The sequence below is a fragment of the Chiroxiphia lanceolata genome, chromosome 20 (genome assembly GCF_009829145.1).
Source record: "Chiroxiphia lanceolata isolate bChiLan1 chromosome 20, bChiLan1.pri, whole genome shotgun sequence".
NCBI classification, from domain to species: domain Eukaryota; kingdom Metazoa; phylum Chordata; class Aves; order Passeriformes; family Pipridae; genus Chiroxiphia; species Chiroxiphia lanceolata.
The window spans coordinates 6,165,713-6,185,758 of NC_045656.1; the positions used below are offsets into that span (position 1 = coordinate 6,165,713).

General features: G+C 42.8%; 1 protein-coding gene across 2 annotated transcripts; it reads left to right on the forward strand.

Moving 5' to 3' along the window:
• The first annotated feature begins 819 nt into the window (after window positions 1-819).
• On the forward strand, window positions 820-18,860 carry TMEM248 (transmembrane protein 248). Of its 2 annotated transcripts, none has more exons than XM_032707523.1 (7): window positions 820-984; window positions 10,579-10,753; window positions 11,769-12,054; window positions 13,616-13,766; window positions 14,526-14,709; window positions 15,164-15,307; window positions 16,089-18,860. In XM_032707523.1, exons 2-7 carry the CDS (start codon window positions 10,595-10,597, stop codon window positions 16,107-16,109), a joined length of 945 nt encoding a protein of 314 aa, XP_032563414.1. In that variant the 5' UTR covers window positions 820-984; window positions 10,579-10,594; the 3' UTR covers window positions 16,110-18,860. The 2 variants fall into 2 exon arrangements, with proteins under 2 accessions (XP_032563414.1, XP_032563415.1); XM_032707524.1 differs by lacking the exon at window positions 820-984 and adding an exon at window positions 1,843-1,992.
• The last annotated feature ends 1,186 nt before the right edge of the window (window positions 18,861-20,046 follow it).

Here is a 20,046-nt window from a genome sequence, read left to right on the forward strand (position 1 = left end):
CCCGGGTTTTGTTATGCTGTTAATGATTAATGTGAATATAATTAGGGCTGCTTCTGCATTCTCTGTGATTCAGAAGACAGCAATTCTCAGCCATTCAAGTGCAAGTCTGGGTAAGTCTTCTTTTTTTTCCTTTGCAGAAAGGTCATTGTAGTGATTAAGCACTTAACGATTTACTGGTGCATTTGTAACTGAAGTATCTTTTATGCATATGCCATCTTGTTATCAAGCCACTAAAGGGGGAGTGTTTTCAGCAAACAAATCAGGCAGGTAAGATGGATTTCCTCCTAGTAGTAATCCCTGGGCAGGGCTCTAGTACAGGGGTGCTGTGTTCCCACAAGTTTGAGTAAAAGACAGTGAGAGACCCCAGTTCTGCAAAACATTATGGAATTGTATCCATGAACAAGTTACTTGTGAAACTGAGTTTAACTGAAATATGCTCTTCTAGTGAATTGGAATACAGGTGCTGTGCTGTGGTGAGTCATAGTATTGGGGGTTTTTTCAACAGCCCACTGCTAGTTCAGTATCACTGAAAACAAAGACTGCAGCTCATCCTTGGGAATCAGAATTTACGTTGTAAAATACTTCTTTGCATGTGAGCTCCCTGTTTTGTTCAGTAAAGAAGATATTTCACAGGAAATGCTGGTTAATTAAACTGTGCGGCGTCTTTGGTTCCGCACAACCGAGTTACGAAATTTAATCGATTTCTTCTACCCAGTTATCATCAGTGTTTACAAGTGCCCTGGGGTATGTTCTCCTGTGGCTGGGGAGGGAGGCACTGGCAGATTCTGGTACCGCTGGTGCTGCTGAACAGCGGTTTGGAAACGGGGGTTAAGAGGGTTGGGGGGAAAAGGAGCGTTTTTTCCATCTGCCACAGAGCTGACCCTTGGAGGCTCAGACGCTCCAGTGGCTGCCACAGGAGACCCGACAGTTGGACATTTCATCCTGTGAGAGGTGAACACGCCCTTGTCCTGGATCTGCAGCCAGGTGTGTACAGGACTGGTGTACAGGATGAGTTTTTGCTGTCTGAGAGGTGCCAACAGTGCTCCCTCCTGCCTTCCACAGGCCTCGGGCAGGAGGAGGCATTGACTGTGACTAGCAGTCATTAATTCAGGGCTGTCTTGGACATCTTTGAAGGCATGCAGTTCAGGAAACTATTTAGTTTTACCCTCCTAAAGTACCAGCTCCTGGCAGAGCCCGGCTCTGTCCCTTCACCCATCCCTGCACCATCCATGTGCTTCCCTGGATTTGCTCTGGATCACAACTCCCGGGGAAAAAACTTCACATTATCCTCCTGTGAACATCATAATCATCACCATAATAATGATATTACCATTATATTAATATTACTGTTATTACTGATAATTATAATGATAAATATTAATGACGGTTCTGATGACGGTTTCTTCTGTTACGCCCTTTGCTTTAAGTATTTAACCCCGAACCCTTCAAGGTACTGGGCACCTTTAGAAAACTATCAAACGAAAGAAAAGATGTTTTGGGTAGTTTTTACTGGAAGTTTTTTACTGGAAAAGGGGGTGAAGAGCGGCTGGAGAAGGCGAGGAGTGTCGGGAGGGAGGGAGGAGCGCGGTTGCACGGGTCTGAGGGGACAAGGCGATGAACCCCGACAGTGTTCGGCGGAGCCGCTCCCGGGGCCTGTTCCTGCTCGGTGCCGCTCCCGAGCCCATTCCCGGTGGAGCCCATTCTCGTGGAGCCATTCCCGAGCCCGTTCCCGGCCCCGCCCGCCGCCGGCTCCTCCCGCGCTGCCGGCGCCGCCGCAATCTTGTCCCCCCCGCGCCACCGTCGTCCCGCCCGGCGGGTGAGGGGTCACGGCTGCGGCCCCGGAAGCGGCGGCGGGGGCGGGCCCGGCCGTGTGTCTGTCCCGGGCTCTGCCCGGGGAGCGGCCTCTCCCCCCCGGCCGGGCAGGACGATGATGCAGAGCCCGCCCGCTCGGCAGCGCCGCCGCCTCTGAGCCCCGCCCGGCCCGGGGCGCCGGTAAGGAGGGGACGGGGGCGGCCCCGCGGCCTGGTGGGGGTGGGGGTGGGGGCCCGGGGGTCCCGCCGGTGTCGGGAGCGGGCTCTGGGCCGGGCGGGTTGGGTTCGCTGTGGTTTGGCTCAGCCTCGTGGATTTTAGCCTTGGTTTGTCTTTATTATTTAAATTATTATTATTAATTATTTTTAAATAGGGTCCGTTAGCTTGAACTTTGTATGTGTGGCGTCGTACCAGGAAAAAAAAAAAAAAAGACAAAAAAAGAGTAATTTCAGTAGCGCTGTATTTCCGTTTCAAAATAGCTTCTGAATAGTGATTCCTGCATTAGGCTTTTTTCGTTTGGTTGCGCCTTTTTTTTTTTTCTTTTTTTTTTTTAATTTTTTTTTCCTATTCGCTACGTACTTTGTATTTCATCCTCTTTTACTCTTGTGGGGTTTAACTTGACTAATGATCTCATGACGTCTTTAATAATAAAATTTCTGGTGCATCATGCCTAGGAACATGGCTGCTACATCCCCCCTGTTAAATTCAAACTATGTGTCGGAATCGCGGGTGTGGACACGCCGGGAAAGGTTGGAGAGAACAGATTACAGCACAGCTGGCTGCTGGGTTTTTTTTTTTTCCCCCCATTTCCCTTTGTTTGCTGTTTAAGAGTTTGTCTTCTCTGGGAAAATATATTGGCGGGATTAGCTCTGGCGGTGTTATTTGCCCTGTTAGACAAACCTGGAGTGTAGATAGGGACTCATTAAGGATTGCTCTCCACATCCTCGTCGAACTTCCATGAACTTTTTGCGATTGGAAGGAGAACCTGTCGTGGAAGGAGAGACCCTCTCACGGCCGGGCCTGATGTGGTAAATCATCACTGCGTTTTTATAAAGGCTGAGTTCCAGGAGACAACGCTCTAATCCTTGTGCTTTCAGGCTGCACATACGAAATGTTTCGACTTTCATCCGGTGAGTTGCTGCCGCTTCCATCCCCCTCAGGTCCCTGGGAATCAGCCGGTGGCTGCAATCCAGCTCCTGGTTAGCTGGTGTGCCCAGGACAGGGATAACTTTTGTAGGCAGACTGAGCAGAGATCGTATTGAATTGCGAGATAACATTGAATTGTGCCTGCGGGACTGAATGATGCTCCCCTGACCCCAGATTTAGTCGCATCAGAGAGTATTAAGCCCTTGGTAGCTTTGTTACCTCCCGCGATTTGAGGAGTGGCTCGGGGCCGGTGGAATGCGATTCTTCTCTTCCACTTGAAAGACAAGAACTTGAAATGCCGCCTGATAAGACAAAATAGTCACTGTGCTCTGTGAGCACCGGGGAGCATCCGAGGGCACGAACAAACAGACCTTGGTGCCCTTTGTGTGAGCCGGATTTGCCCGGAGAGACAGGGGAGAGGGAGCCTGGCACATCCAGCCCCCTGTGTGCAGCTCCCTCCTGGAACACCCCCCGACCTGATCCTGCAGATCTGTCGCCCGTGATCATCTCGTTTTTTATTAAATAGCATAGGAGGTTTTGCAGAAATGAAGCTGTTTTATCAAACGAGCCCTAAACTGAGTATTAATGAAACTCGCTGGCGTCAGAATTTTGTTGCTTTTCCCAAATCTGCCCTTGCCAAAAGCAAGTATGTGTGGGAGTTTTATTTTCTCTTTGAGAAGACCGTCCTGACCTGTGAATAAAGCTGGTTCTCAGGACTCAGAACTCCCAAGTTTTGTTTTGGAAGAAAACTGGTGTCCTGGCCTGTCGGTTTTTGTTAGTTATCTGTGAAATGGAAACTGAACTCACCTATGGGAGTTTGGGCTGAGCAAAATAAAGTCCTGTTTCCTTTGACCAGTGGGGGTGAAGTGATAATATTGCTGATGTGACATGATAATATTACTGCCATAGCCTTCATATTTCAGCTGTTGCCCAGGTCCCTTGTTTCAGTTGGTTTTGCTGCTGTTTCTGTTTTCATAAGTGGCTACTGGCTGTTTTCCTGCTTGTCTCACACAGCCAGAATTACCTTCTTTCTACACCCAGAACTCTTTATTTTGCCATTCCCCAAAGCTGCCATTTCCTTCACTTGTCAGTCATTTTCTGCTTGGGATTCAAGCTGTGTATCTCTCTGCATCCTTGTCTCCTTACAGTTTTCATTACAGGCTGAAGAGCCTTTTTCTAGCATTTCTCTGCACTTTCACTGCTGAATTTGGTACCACATTCCTTGACAGGTGGCTTTAAAGAAGTCAACAATTAACCTTATTAAACTGGTCACTCAACCAGTTTCTGATTATTAAACTGTTAGTGAGCATTTACATATTTCTTGATTAAAGCTGACCTGTATTTGTTTGGCCATTGTCAGTACAGTATACACAGAATTTGATTTCTCATGGGTCTTTAAAGATCCTGTAAAACAGCATAATTTTACTTTTGCCTTTCTCTCCCAGGTTCTCTTGCTAAACAGCAGTAACCAAAATAGCATTTTTAATACAACTTCAAAGCCCTTCAGTCAATTATTGCATGTTTTATTGTAGTCTGTATTATTTAGATTATGGTAAGTCATGTTGTAAGTCATGAGTTTGGCTTGTAGAAGTTGGAAGGTTTAAAAATGCCCATATACTCTCCTATATGGAAGTATCCTTGTTCCTGTGGCACAGGCTCACTTGCCCTTTTCAAGTTTGGCACCAAAATATGTATTTTCAATCAGAGGGAAGGTTCATTTTGATTTTACAGCTGGCTATGTTTTAAATTGTGTTTTTCACTTTTAACAAAAGTCAGAATTCAGGGTTCATTGGACCAGTGAAAAAAGGCTTCCTCACATTATTTATATTTCTTAACTTATAACTTCCTAACTTATAACCCTTTGCTGATTCTTCTTTTTTTTTTTTTTTTTTTAAACTTCTAGCATTTAAAAAAAATATTTGGAGCTTGTTTGGATTTGTTTGTTTCTGCATCAGTTTTTCTTCAAGTGGGAAATGAAAATCAGCTTTGCTGTCCCAGGAGCATCAGCTGGCACAGAGTTCAGGTGCTTGTGGTAAATCCACCACAGACATTTTGAGCCACAACACGTATTTTTTGGGAGGGGCTGTCATACACAGATTGAGTAATGGGTGATCCACCTGTTTTCCATTTGATTTTTTTAAGTCATCTGCCTTTTATAGTAACTTTTCTGTCTTTATAGAGAATTAAAGTCAGAAACATGGGTGTTTGAAATTCAGCATCGATTTGGTCTTTTAAAATTTGCTATAACCGACCAAATTACTTCCTTGGCTTTGTTTTATGGGCAGAACTGAAACGTTTGCTGTTCATGGAGCTCTTGGGGACGTTGAAATGCTTGATTATGCTTTGAAAAGGGTTTTGAGGGCTGGGGAGAAACATTTCATGCAAGTATGAAGCATTTTGCTTCGTTCTGTTCTTGCGAGTCCCCAGGCTCTCAGGCTTTTGTTAATAATCCGCTTCCGTATTTATTGTTTGGCAGAATAACACCAGGAAGGAATGTCCTTTTCAACAGGTGACATTCTCACTCTTGTTCTGCCCTGTACAGTGTCCTGTGCCTGTGCTCTTTGCATATGCAAAGGACCAGGCCATTTTCCTGCCACAATTTCTGCTTCCAGGCTGTAGGGAAACGTGGGGAGTTTTATCAGTCAACATATGTGTAGAATAAAATAGCTCGGAAAACTGTTAAGCCACTGTCTGGTTTGAGCCAATCCTCTGTTATCTCCCACTCAGGAGCTTTCTCCTGGAGCAGTCCTGGGGGAGGAGATGTGTTTGTGCACATCTGGCTGCAGATCTTTTGGTTGTGTTTGGTTGCAGTGGATTCAAGAATCCAAGGTGATGTTTTCAGTAGGTTTCACTCTCCTCCACACACCCCAGTCACTTCTCTTCCTCTGTGTTGTGGAGAAGTCCAGTGGAATTTACTAGGAGGTTGTTTACTTTGGTGTATTTTTTTAGCACTGAAGGACAGGACAAGGAGAAGAGGCTCAGCTGGACAGAGGTAGTGCTCTGCTCTGGAGGATTCCCCTCCTTTCATTCCTCTAGGATGAATTCCTCCTTCCTGCCTGCCCTTCTGCTGCTGACAGAGGTTTTAGGCTGTACAGTTTCATCCCACATGGTCCTTATCTGCTTTCTAAAAGGATTTGCCCACAGATATCAGCATAGTAAAGTAAATCTTGCACTTGGACTCGTTGGACCTCATGAGCCCCACCTCTCCAGATCCCTCTGGATGGGATCCCTTCCCTCCACACAGCTTGGTGTCATTGCCAGACTTGCTGAGGGTGCCTTTAATCCCATGTCCATGTCATTTGTTTATCCCAGCTCCAACCCCAACTTCCCAGCTCACACACCTGGGATCTGTTCTGCTTCACTCTTTTAGTTTTTCTGGTGTTGGATACCAAGTTTGGTTTGAAGAGAAGAAAACAAAATTAAAGGTAATTTTGGTACCTGCTGCTGTTTACTTCTCTGAAATGAGTGGCACTTTAATTTGAGGTGAACAGCACTGCTTTGTTTGCATGTTATTTAGGGATGGTTTGCTAAGAAAATCACCCTTGGATTGATTTGTGTTAGTAAACATTTTTCTGGCAGCAACATTGTTTTCATTCAAAGTGGTTAACCCTGATGTGACCCATTTCCTAACCCCGTTGTACTGCTGGTAATGGGGCATCTTTGAAAACGTAATTGATTTATAAATAAAGTGAGCTGCACAGCTCAGATTAAACTCTGTTCTGTGCAGTGAGATGTTCAGGCTTGGAAAACATACGAGGTCTTCACGGGGCAGTGCTGCCTGTGCCCTTCCCTTCCACCCCCAGTTTTCTTCCTTAAGATATTTCAGTGGTGGTTTTGTATTTGAACCCCTCCTCTAGACTGAATATCTTTACATGCACCACAAGAATGGGAATTCTTTATAAGGAAATTCCATCATCTTAAGCTTTCTAGTGGGAAGGTGGTAGTTGACATTATGGCAAGATACAGGTAAAATGTCAAACAGTTTTGATCTCTTTAAAATTCATGTTTGGGTGGGTTTTTTTTCCTTTTGGCAGCTGCAATTTGCTTTTAATATCTGCTTTAGTACAGCATACATTTTTTTATTGTTGTTAGGAATTCAGTTCCTTTGATATTAAGCTCTGAATGGGAATTTAATACTTCAGCTGTGACTCATTTCATTGACTTTTTGGTCTTTGCAACAGACTTCAAGATTTTCCTTATTTGTAATTTATTCTCGAAAAAACTCATCTGTCTGTTTCAGCAGTTTCCTTTCTTCATATATAAATAAGGAGGAATTACAAATGTTATTCCTTTGAGGTTGCTGTCTGTGATCTTGAGCTGTACCGGAGGGAAATTCCCCGAATTGCAGAATACGTGACTATTTTCTTGCTTTTTAGACAGCTGCCCAAATCTCTGTTTCTTGGGACTCTGGTAGATTAACTGTTGTATTTCCATCCTTTTCCATTTGTATCTCTTCACCTGTATAACAGAATTTCCAGGCTTTGTGGAGCCTGATTTAAGAGCATCTCCAGGGCTTATCCAGGGTTTCCCAGTGAGTTCCATCAGCTGTAACTCAGCATTTGGTCCCAATGAACACCCTTCACTACCCAGCAATTACTTTGGAGCTGGTGGCCAATGTTCCAGGCTGGCAGTTTTCATTCTTCCCGTTGTACTTGAGCTACTTGTGCAGTAAAAATCTCCCCAGTCAGCCTAACAAGTATTAAAAAGCTTAGCCAGAGTGGAGAGAGGCAGCAGAGTCATTAGAGCCACTCACTAAATTATTTATTTGGCTAAAAAGTGAAATCTGATCTTGCTTGCCTGACCTGCCAGGAGGTAATAGCATTGGGTTTCTTTTTTTTTAACTGTGTGAAGAAGAAATAAAGTCTAAATCATGTTCTTTAAGTTATTCATTTACACAGAGGAGGGAGTTAGTTACAACTGGAGCTGGTAAAAGAATTGTGTTTGTGTTGTGATTCTCACGGGTCCTAAGAGAAAGGAGGAGGTTAAGAAAGCCCTAAAATCTAGTGGGAATATACATTTAGACGTACCTGCAGTGATCTGGTTCACAAATTCTTTAATAATTAATGTTATTTAAGTACTTTGATAAAAAATCAGTAGCTCTTCGGGCAGCAGCGTGGAAACATTTGTCATTCTGGTTTGCACCAGCCATATCCAATTGCTGTTTTCATGTCAGCTCTAGTATTGAAATCCACAGTTGTTCCCTTTTCTCTCACAAATGCTCAAAAGGCACATTAGGCCTTGGAAATTGAGGCTTATAGCATTTTCTAATTGCTTTCAAAGCCGTTGAGTTATGGGAGCATATTAAGCAACTGGCACTTAAAAGCCGGTGATCTCTTACATAAAAATATTAGCCCAAATATTTTTCTGCGTGTGCTTTTCAGCACATCCCGTTTTATGGCTGAATTTAGGCCCTGTGGTAAACAAACATGCTAATGGAGCTGTTGGAAGCCCCTTTAAAAAGGACTCACAGCCCTGTATATGCTGTGAGTGACACTCAGCTCTGATTAAATGCTGCAATAAACCCTGCATCTGTGGTATTTTCAAAAGGAAATTCAGGAGGGAGCACTGAATACAACTCTCTGCTTTTGGTTTATCTTTTGATCTTCTTCCATCTCAACATGTGTCTCCAATGTTTCTAGATGGAGTGTTTGGGATTTTTAACTAGGGCTCATTTAAGAAATTTGCTGCCAGGGACAAGACAGGCAGAACGTGCGGGAGGGCGGATCGTCCCCAGCATGATCCCTGCCAGCACCAGCTCTGCCTTCCCCTCTCATTCCTGCCTCCTGACACCTTCACTGGCCTGTTTGGCCGTGGCACAGCTGGTCTGGGACAAAGAGAGGAGTGCTGGTAAGGTGCACATTTATCATCACCTTTTCTTTCCTCTCCCCTTCCCCCCCTTCCCCTGCTCTGTGCTCTCACTCAGAGACACACGTTATTTTTGGAGAGGTGTTTGCAGCACCTGGTTCTTCTCGCTGATAAAAACTTGCTGGCTTTCCTGGTCTTTGCAGAGTGGATGAAAATGGGTTGATGGTGCAAAATAGTAAACCCAGGACGTGGTCTTGTGCTCTGCAGAGCACTGTCTCAGCAGGTTTCACCCAGGAGAGCAAGTAGGTGTGTGGGGAGAGTGAGCAAGGCACAACTCAGTGTTGTGTTATTGTTGCAGGACCTCGGGGCTCTTCTCTGTGAGCTGAATTTTTCCCTCTCTGGGGCAGTTTTGCAGGTTTTGTCAGTATTTCTTCTGTTAATACTAATGGGAGCATTTCTGCCAGTAAAATCCTGAGTATACACAAGGAAGTTGTGGTCATTGTATACTGAAGGATCTGAAAAAGGCTTTGTTTCAATGCTTGTCCTTTACCCTTCTTTTGTTTTCTTTTAAATCAATAGATCAGATCAAAGATCACTCCCTCCTTTGCCCTGTTTCTCAAAACCTGTCCCTCTCATCCTCAGCCCTGCTACACCTGGATTCTAAATGACAACTGTGTGCTTTTAATGAGTCAGTGAGGATCACCCAGACCTGCAGGGAGCAGAGTCCCTGACTTAATTAAATGTTACCAGACCTGTATGGATGCTCAAACATTAACTCTAGCAGTGTGGAATTCTCTAAGATGCTGGTCCTGAAGTTGGCCTTTCCCTATGAATTCTGGAGTTAGGCAGCACATTGGTAGGAACAGTTACTGCCTTTCTAGTTCAGCTGGGGTTAAAAGCCTTTTCAGCCAGGATTTTAGGTATGACATAGATAAGAGGTTGGCTTGAAGTAACTCCTTGCAGACCTTCTCAAGTAGATGTCACAAGACTGCCCTTTAACACTGGACTGTTTGCGTTTCCCTTTGAGTGGAGATGGGGAAGCTGATACAGTAAAGTTAATTTGGGTCTTTCTGCTCTGTAAGTGAAAATTCAGGAGTGGAATCAGACAAAATATTATATTTTGGACAAAAATTAATGATGCAGTACATTTCCTCAGCATGTGTAAGTCTGTCTTTGCTTCCAGACTCTAGCAAAAGTTCTAGATCCTGCAAGAATCAAATAAAGAATCTTCCAGCATCCACCCTAGTGCAGTTCTTAGGTGTTTCTGACCTCAGGATTCTTGATGCAGAAGCTTAAAATGCTTCTCAGATCCTGTTTTGAAGGTAGAGGCATTTGGGGCTAAGGACATAAAGAGGGATCCTTAAGGCTCCAGCCTCAGTTTTGAAAGGATGTACAAGGTTTGACCTGTGGACTGTGTTACAACTCTGTCCACACTGTAATTTGGTGAATCCAAACCTTACTGGAATTCAGGTGTAACAGTGTATGTATATCCTGCCTCTGTGTGTGGGGAAAGGAAAGATCTGGGTTTTTTTCTTATCAGTGATACTGGGCTGTGCTACAAGTTCTCCTCATTTCTTAAAATCTGTTCCCAGCTGGCAATTTCAGGTGCTGGGAAGGTGATGTGGAGCATGTTTTGATTTATGCTGTATTTAAGGCTCACAGTCTGTGTTCAGTGAGCAGTGCAGTCGTATAATTGAATCTCACTTTGGCGTATGATTCCATTTCTTGTCGTCAAACTTTTGTCTGGTGTGATCTGCCAGCCCCTCCACGCTGTAGCACACAGCCCAGTCACTCTGTTGTAATATTCTTTCTTTTCAGGTGAACAATCAGAATAATGTTCTACATAAACCTGTTGGAGAACCTGAAGGTTTACATCAGCAGCCGACCTCCGCTCGTGGTCTTTATGATCAGTGTCAGTGCTATGGCAATAGCTTTCCTGACACTGGGTTATTTCTTCAAAATCAAGGAGATCAAGTCACCAGAAATGACAGAGGTAGGTACAAAAAGTACCTGATAAGCAGTGGGGAATGCTAATTTGAAAAACATACCTGAAGCTAATGAGTTATTTTTTCCCCCCTAAGAGCTCTGTCTTGTGTTGTGGTTTAGGAATGTTCAGTGCCCCCACTGAGTGTTCCCTGCTCCCCCCCCTCTCCAGCTGGAAGCACAAAAGGCAAAGATCACAGGTTGAGATAAGAACAGTTTACTGGAAACAGCAATGACATAGCAAACAAACAGTAACAGCAACAATATTAATGACAAAAGGTGTAAGAAAAGAAATTATTTACATGGACTGACATTCCCGAGAACAGACAACACTGGACAGCTCCCTCCACCATGTTTTCTCAGCTGGAAGGAACACTCTTTCCCCCACCAATGATGGGAGGTGGTATAGCATAACTCAGCTCCTGCAAAAAATTAACCCTGTCCTGGCCAGAATCAGAACATTATGGGAGAGCAGAGAGTCTTGTGGGAGATTGTCTTCATTTATACTTGCCACTCATTTCATAGGGGAGAGGCTGTTGGTGTCAATGTTTGGCAGTCTTGTTTTATTTTGAGGATGAGCCCAAATCATCTATCATGGATCTTCCCTACTGTGTCTAGAAACCTTCCTGTTTCTTGCTCTGTTGGGCCAGCTGGCTGTTTTGGGGAACTCCTTACCTAGCAGGACTGTTCTGTAATGAGGGAAACTCTGCCAGAAACCACTCCTACCCCGGGCACGGCGGGAACAGACCGAGTGAGGATGTTCCCTTTGTAGTTCAGAGGATGCTGTGCTGAGCTGTGGTCAGACAGTGGCTGGGATTGAACACATCTGACTTCTGTAAACAGAAGTTGCCCCGTTGTTGAGACAGCCCTGGTGATGTTTGTGCTTGCTTTGTGAGCCGTGTAATTTTTGTTAAATGGCTTGGAACGTGGGCAGGATGGTGCCTCTCAAGGCGTGCACAGCTCCCCAGAGGTGGCAGCCAGCAGTAACTGGCTAATCTGGTTGAAATCTCTGTGTTTGTTTTAAGGACTGGAATACTTTCCTCCTGAGGTTTAATGATTTGGACTTCTGTATATCTGAGAATGAAACCTTGAAGCATCTCATCAACGATACCACAACTCCAGAGAGCACCGTGACCAGTGGACAGGCGAGATCTTCCACACAGTCCCCACAGACTCTGGAGGACTCTGGTCCAATAAACATCTCAGTTACCATCACACTGACCCTGGACCCACTCAGACCATTTGGAGGATATTCTCGCAATGTCACACATCTGAGCTCCACAATTTTTGGGCACCAAATTGGACTTTCAGGTATGCAAGACTGGACCTTTAAAAATTCAGTTTACAGTTGGCTCTTAGAGGTTTTTTCATTTCAAGAGGGATTGGCTTCAAGCTGAAAGAAAGTAGGTTTAGACTGGATATTAGGGAAGAAATTCTTCCCTGTGAGGCTGGTGAGGCCCTGGCACAGGTTGCCCAGAGAAGCTGTGGCTGCCCCATCCCTGGAAGTGTCCAAGGTCAGGCTGGACAGGGCTTGGAGCAGCCTGGGATAGTGGAAGGTTCCCTGCCCATGACAGAGGGATGGAATGAGTTGAACTTTCCCTTCCAACCCAAATATGTGATTTAAATGCTTCTATCATTTGAATGCTAACTGTATAATCAAATAAAAGTTCACCAGCTAATTATTGGTATATAAATCTTTTGTGTACGACAGAGATGTGTTTCCAGATTTGTTGTGAGTATATTCCTGTGTAGAGCCCTTTACTTGTTTGTTAGAAGAACTCTTCCCTGCATTCAGAGTGGCAAAGAACCTGCAGGTGAACCCAGATTAGACTTTGCAGTTTTAAATGATTAACATGATGACAATGGAAGGTAATTTTTAAGCCAACAGAATTCCAAACAGCAAAAGCTTGTAAAGTGACTGTCTTCAGATCTGTCTTGATACATCTTCAGGTCCTTAACTGACATTTTAAAGGCAGTGACAAATATACATTAGAGAGCAAGTATCATGTTGTCTAAAAAAATGTGGTTTATCTAAAATACATATGTGAATAAGTTTGAATATCACAAACAGCAACAGATAAGATGACTACAGTTTCTGTGGTGGGGAATGACCAATCTGCTGTGTGGCTGCCTACCAGTAAGTTTTGACAGGAGTTTTTAGAAAATTAATGGAAATTGATAATAGAACCTCACTGAATTTTAGCTTTTAGCCAGGGTTGCATTTTGTAATAATCTCTGAAGGAGTCTTGAACCTGAGAGACCTGTGGAGAGACATTGCCCATAGCTGCAAATCTATATTATTGTGTTTCCTGTTGATATTTTGTTGCTGCTTTAAGAGCTATCAAATGCAAGTTCCATTTCCAGCAGCCTGGATTTATTTTGAGTCTGAATATATCCACGTGGAGTTATTGTACATGACTTTATCTGCAGTCCAATGTCTACTGGTACCTTTTTGTCTACACAGATACCTCCAGTTTGAAAAGTGAGCATCAGAAAAAACAAATGTGGAACAAAGTTTTTAAGAGGAGAAAGGCTAAAGATCTAAAGATTTTACTGTCTAATAAAGTTCTCTGAAACATGCAGGAGTTCACTTATAAATAGTTTTTAATTTCTGAAAGGAGCTTAGTGACCCCAGTTCTTCTGGGGCAGGAGAGATTAGAAAGACCAGCAGCTGGGCTTTTTGTAGTTTGTTTTGGTTTTTAACTTTGTTTTTGCTCTCTTTGTTGCTAGTAAAGATCCGGGATGACTTCAAAGGTACAGATTCAGGGTGGTGGTTGCTGCTTTAGTCGTTTGTGTGTTGTCCTTATCCTGGTGATTGTTGCTCAGATACTTTTGTGAACGAAAACCAGCTTTCCTTCTCTCTTTCTCAAAGGCAGAGAATCCCATGAGGAAATAAATATTACATTCACCCTGCCAGCTGCCTGGAATTCAGATGACTGTGTTCTTCATGGCCACTGCGAGCAGGTCGTGTTCACAACCTGCATGACTGTGACAGCAGCCAGCAATGTATTTCCTGTCACAGTGTAAGTGCTTTTTAAACACTCCTTCCCAGACTGGTTCCTGGGTGATTAATTCCTCAGCTGGTTCTCTGAGGATGTTAGTTCCTGATGAACATTCCTGTTGACCGTGGAAATTATGTACCTTCCCCCACAGTAAAACATTTGTCTTGGAACTTCTGCTGTCTTTTAGCAGCACTAGATTTTTCTGAGGGTGTTTTAAACCATAGCATGTTTTTTAAACATGCCTTTCAACATGCTACCTAAACTTCACTGGCAGCAAAACAATCCGTGGAGATTTAAGAAAGATACCCTATAATTTAGTGTCACTGCCTTGGGTGAGAGATAAGATTTGATCCTAAGGTTCTTATCCTCTTCCCTGCTGAGAAATCAGCAAAATGCTGTTGTGCTGCCATGCCCCTGCCCCAGCAGGTACAGACCTTCCATAAAATAGTCTCCTTTTGTCTCGTCTGGATTCCCTGACACTATTCAACCCAACCTGGAGAACCACCAGATAGATTAACATGTGTGAAACCTTATGAAAACCACTGTTTTCCCAATTAAGCTGTGGGATATTGACTTACTGGAACAACATGCAGTTAAATTCTAATCTTAGTGTGGGAATCATATGGGTTTTATAGATCCTTTTGGTTTAGCTTTGGGTTTTTTTGTTGTTTTGGAAGGTCCATCCAAACTAAAACTGGGGTTTGAGAGGGCAGTAAAAGTTGTCCTTACTGAACATGGAGAATGTGCTCAGGGTGCTAATTATTTCTGTTTTTTCTGCAGTCAGCCACCACATTGTGTTCCTGAAACATACAGCAATGCTACCCTGTGGTACAAGATCTTCACCACAGCAAGGGACTCTAACACCAAATATGCACAAGATTATAACCCTTTCTGGTGTTACAAAGGAGCAATCGGAAAAGTGTACCATGCTTTAAATCCCAAACTAACTGTTATAGTTCCAGATGTAAGTGCTGGGGTGTTTCTGTGTGTTATTTTGGATAAATGCTTAGCTCTGTTTTAATTGAATGTGGTTCTGTTCACGTCCTAAAATAGGCATGTTCAGTGCTGGTTTATTATGTAGGGCTGAGGCAGAGCTGGGAATGCTCTGCCCCCAGTGATGGTCTTCATGTAATCTCCATGTGCCTTACAGCTCTTAATAACAAACATTTATATTTTGAAATCATTTAAAAACCTCTGCCAGTATTTGGGAAAAGATCTATAACACAGGTTTTTAACACAAGGAACATTTTGGCTCTTTGTGCCACAATTAGGAATCGCTTTCATTACTACACCAGCTGCACAAAGGGGGGAAACTTGATTCATGAAGTAATTTCTGTGTTGATCTGGTAATTATTGCTTTAATATAAAATGCCAACCATTGGTGCTCTATCAGTAAATGGTTTTAATTCTCTGTGCAGGATGATCGCTCCCTAATAAACCTGCATCTCATGCACACCAGTTACTTCCTTTTTGTGATGGTGATTACAATGTTCTGCTATGCAGTTATTAAAGGCAGACCAAGCAAACTGAGGCAAAGCAATACAGAATTCTGCTCTGAAAAGGTGAGTCTGTGTGGTAACAAAATATTGACTCTGATAAGAAAACACAGAAAGTGTTTTTTACACAGGACAGACTGGTTTTTCTTGTCTCTGGAGATGTAGATTTAATGGCCTTCCAAAGAGACATGGGTGTTTCATTGTGGACAGTATAGGTGGGTGCTACAAAAGGCATATATGTGCTTTGTACATCCTAAGAATTAGATTTCTGCCCCACAGAAGTGGATTATTGCAGCTCAGTAAGTGCAGGGCTGCAGCTCTTCTGCCATAATTCTGATGTTACTTGAACTGTTTTGTGTGAAGCACTGAATAGATGGCATTGAGTAGTTCTGTTTATCTTTTATCACAACAGGCTGAAAGCTTTGACTAAAACATGATACATAATTCTAATGGTTGTTAATCAGAATTAAATTAGAAACAATAACAAAGCTATTGAAGCAGTCATTGTTCAGTAGTGCATTGGAGGATTTGCACTTTGCTTGAAGGATTAAATTTATTAACTTGTGAAGTAGAAAGCCGTTGTTGACACCTTTTGATCTTAATGATGTTTTGTAGAATAAGCTGGTTTGGGTTTTTGGGTTTGAATGGTTTGAGTTTTTTAATTTTATTGATTATGCTGAGTACAAAACACCTTCCGACTTACTTTGATTTCCTTTCCAAGTTAGACTTCCCAAGGTTCTTTGAAAAGCCAAGCACAGATATGCCAGCTGCACAGAGATAAGTAATATCACTGTAACAGGATTAAGAACTTGCCTTTAATTAAATGTTTTCTTTCTCTTTTGTTTAGGTTGCTTTGTCAGAAGCATAATCCATCCTCTCCTTTTACCGAGAATGACTGAGAACCGTAATCATTGCCTGCTGAACCCAGAATGGGTCTTGACACTCTGTGAATACATTATCTTGCAATGTTGGTTTATTCCAACCAAAGACATTTCAAGTGCCTGTAATTGATTTGTACATATTTATAAAAGTATATTCAGAATAGGTCAGAGGATGCACTTGTTCCGCATCGTAGTGCGGCCGGAAACCTTCAGTCTTTCCCTGTGGACATAGCGGAATGTTTGTGTAGATATGTTTAGTGATATGGCTACTTATAGTCAGAGCAAGATATTTTTGTCTAGCTGCATCTGGGCAGGTTAAGATGCCTTTGCAAGTGTCTCAAACAAACCAAGAGACCTTTGGTTTTGGTTTTTTTTTTGCCCAATATGTACAGTGTGTTTGAAACAGTATGCACCTTTGATATAATACTGCATTTCCAAAGCCACCAATCTACTACATGACTTAAATGTGTATTTGTGTGGCCTAATACTTTCTTCCATTTGCTCCTTGCTTGCAAGAAAAGATATCAACATTTTAGAATTTTTTTCCTTTTTTTTTTTTTTTGGAAAAAAAAAAAGAAACACATATTCACATTTTAATAGTGCTGTATTTAGGACAAACTTGTGCTTTTATTCATAGTAAAAAAATTAAGAAGTGAAGTCCCATTTTAAACTGTTTCTTACTGAAAAGTACTGATTGATTTTTTTTTTTAATTTATTTTTTGGGGGTTTTTTTTGGTTTTTTTCATTTGGCTTGCTGAATGCCAGAGAACCAGTCAGCACAGAGACTATCTGGAAAACTTTCCACTTGGCCTCCCATCCGCAGCCCTCAAGCCAGGATTGTGTGTCTCTGCTGCAGAGCAGCTTTCTGTAAACTTCTTCTTTTTTTTTTTTTCTAGAAAGTGAAACTTAATAAAAAGATGTATTGTATTAACAGTCTGTCAGGGCTCTGCACAGCCTTGGGCAAGTGCAAATAATGAAAGGAAAAGAAATCCCATAGTCTGTTACAGAGCTTCACTTTGGGACTCTCCATCCATCTCAGAAGGGCAGCTAAAATGACCCTTTGATTGGCTTTGTCCCATTCCCATTTAATGCTGTCCACTCAGGGGAAAATGACAAGAAGAGTAGGGCTGTTGTGATTAAGGTCAAAGAAACCACACAGTCAAACACTTTCTGTTCTCTGTGTCCATTCTTAAATCCGAGGTTTTATTCTGTGCATTTCTTCCCTTTCCCATTCTGCCTTTTGCTGTTTTTCTTTCTGGCTCCTTATTGAGTAACCTCCTTGATTTCAGGAGTCAGGGTCTTCCTGCAGCCATTTCCACCACTGCTTTTAAAATCTCACTGGTTGCCTTAATTGACCTTTCATCTTGTCTCTCAGCTTTCTCATCAGTGTAACAGGTCTGCATTCATACCCACAGGCTTCTTTTTCCTCCTCCTTTTGCTCTAAACTACACAAAAGAAAAAAGCCAACTCAGAATCTCATAGTCTCAACTATGCTGGCATAAAATTTTCAGTTTGTTACCTACAGACACCATTGATTGGTATCCACTGGGCTGTGTGTGTGGGACTTCAGTAACTTCACGAGTCTTAAGAGTGTTTGAAGCGAAAGAGTCACACTTTTCTTCAGAACATGTTTCCTTATAGAGTTTCAGTTACTTAAGTGGTATTAACTAACATGTTTTCTCCAGGGATGTTAAGGCAGAGCTTTAGACATGGCCTAGTTTGAAGTCTAGGGATAAAACAAAGCTTCCAGTTTTCTCCTGATGCTGCTATGGGCTATTGCTGCTTCCCCTGAAACGAGTCAGAGGAGTCAAACAGGTAGACAGCTTCTCCTGAAAACAGTTCCTAATTCACCCATGCCCGGCCTTCTGTGTTAATACTGACTTTGAGAGTTGCCTACAAGGGTGGCTTGATCTGGGGACCAAAGGCAGGAAGTAGGAAATGGATTGTGGGGGGGAGGTATTTCTGGAAATACCTAGAAAACACCCAGTGTAACGTGACTCCTTTAGAAAGGCAAAGCCAAATGCTTTCACAGAATTAAGAATCAAAACTCCAAATGTCCAAAGTGGAATTTGGTCTGCTGGGGAAAACAGATTTGTTTTTTTAATCTGTCTTTGCTAGTTGACAATTAAAGGAGCCTCCTCGAAAACTTCTCACCCACTCTACTGAAGCCCCCAGAAGTACTAAGATTGTGACCCACAAATGCAAAAGGGAAGATGTTAGAGAGTTGTATTTTTTGGCCTTAGTTTATCCCTTTGCACCCCTGTATTGCAGCAGAGAGGTGAGAGTGTCCCACCAGGTGGACGTGCTGTAATACTGAGGAATATCGGATTGTTCCTAGGCGCGGTGTACAAAGTTAAATGCAGCCAAACAGAAGAGTTAAAACTTAATATTAAAGTTCAGATCATATTGATCTTTCCTTTTTTTGTTTTCTTTTTTCTTTTTAACTATGACTTGAATCAGTTTTGATTCTATTTGTACGTGTTTTCTTGTTCTTAGAAAGCTGCCGTTTTCTTTTGCGTTTTCTTTGGCATTACATAGAAAATCTGAGCCTTGGTTTCAACCCTCTGCAGGTGATTGTAGGGTTAAGATGGCTGTTTTGTTTTGTTTTGTTCTTACATTTCACTTGTCTTGTTGCATGATGGTTAATAGCTGATTTGGAAATGACATTTCTCTCCTAGATTAATTTTGTGTTTGTAAGATGTGCATATTGCTTTGCAGAATAAAAACTATGACGTTTATTCCGTTGTCTTTATTTCCACAGCCCAGTTGCTGCCGAGGTTTCACAGATCACCTACGTTATTTGGGCCACTGGAGGAAATTAGTAGTGAAAATCTGCAGCAGTGTGGAATTAGAAAACCTTTTTGTACCTAAGGTGGAGTGAGCACCTTATGTAGACTTGTTTTCTTCATGTTTTGTGGTGTAGGGAATGTAGCCTGATGCCCATCATGCAGACTTTGTGTCCTAGACCCACCTCTCCTCTTGCTATTCCTTGGTGATGATTGTTCCTTCCACTGCCTCCTCTCTACAAATACTGGGTAACTTACTCAGATGAACCAAGACCAGATGCTGAGCATTTCCCAGTGGCTGCAGGTGGCTGGAAGATTTATATGGATGAGGGTTGAAATGAAGATAATGTGGCCTGTTAAGTTCTAACCCCAGCTGGAACAAGTTGCACCTGCATGTTTTCAGTGCTTGACAGAGTGGGAACATCGTTGTTTTGCTCTTGGAAGCTTGTTAAGAGCCAGGCACTGGGTGTTTGACAAGTGCAGGAAGGCCAGCCTGCCTTGCTTCTCTGAAAAACACTTCAAAGCATCCAAATGCTGCCTGTTCACATCTGGTAGTGAAAGGGAGCATCTTTTAAAAGCAAATCTGTGACACTGCTTTATAATTTTTACCGAGAGACTCTGAGAATTAGTAGAAAAAAGTGATTTTAATATAATTTTTTTTTACAAATCCCCTTGGGATGGGTCTAGGAAAGCTGGCTAGTTCTGAAATGCCTGGAATGAGCCTTAATGCCCTGTGTTAGCACTGTCCCAGGTTTGAGTGAATGTTGCTACTTCAGGGAGCAAAGCAGTCGTCTTGGCCTCCTCTGAATTCTGTCCCTCAGCCAGCAGAGAGGAAGAGAAAGGCAGTTGGACACGTATCCACTTGTTTTGTTAAACAAACTCTCTTTCTTAACGAGCAGCCGCTATTTGGCAAGTGCAGGGCTTTGTTCAGAGGGTTTTATACAAGTGCAACTTCCTTGAAGAAAGTCCTGGTTTCATACAGAGTTACACTTGAGTAAACTGACAGGAGGATCCGTGGGGAGTTCCTGCTGGGGGAAAGGTACTGAGCAAATCAATAGGTGATTGAATTTGGCTTGTTCTAAAGTTAAAAGGTGAGCAACCTGCTGCCTGGACTATTTCCCAAAGCCTTTTACATAGC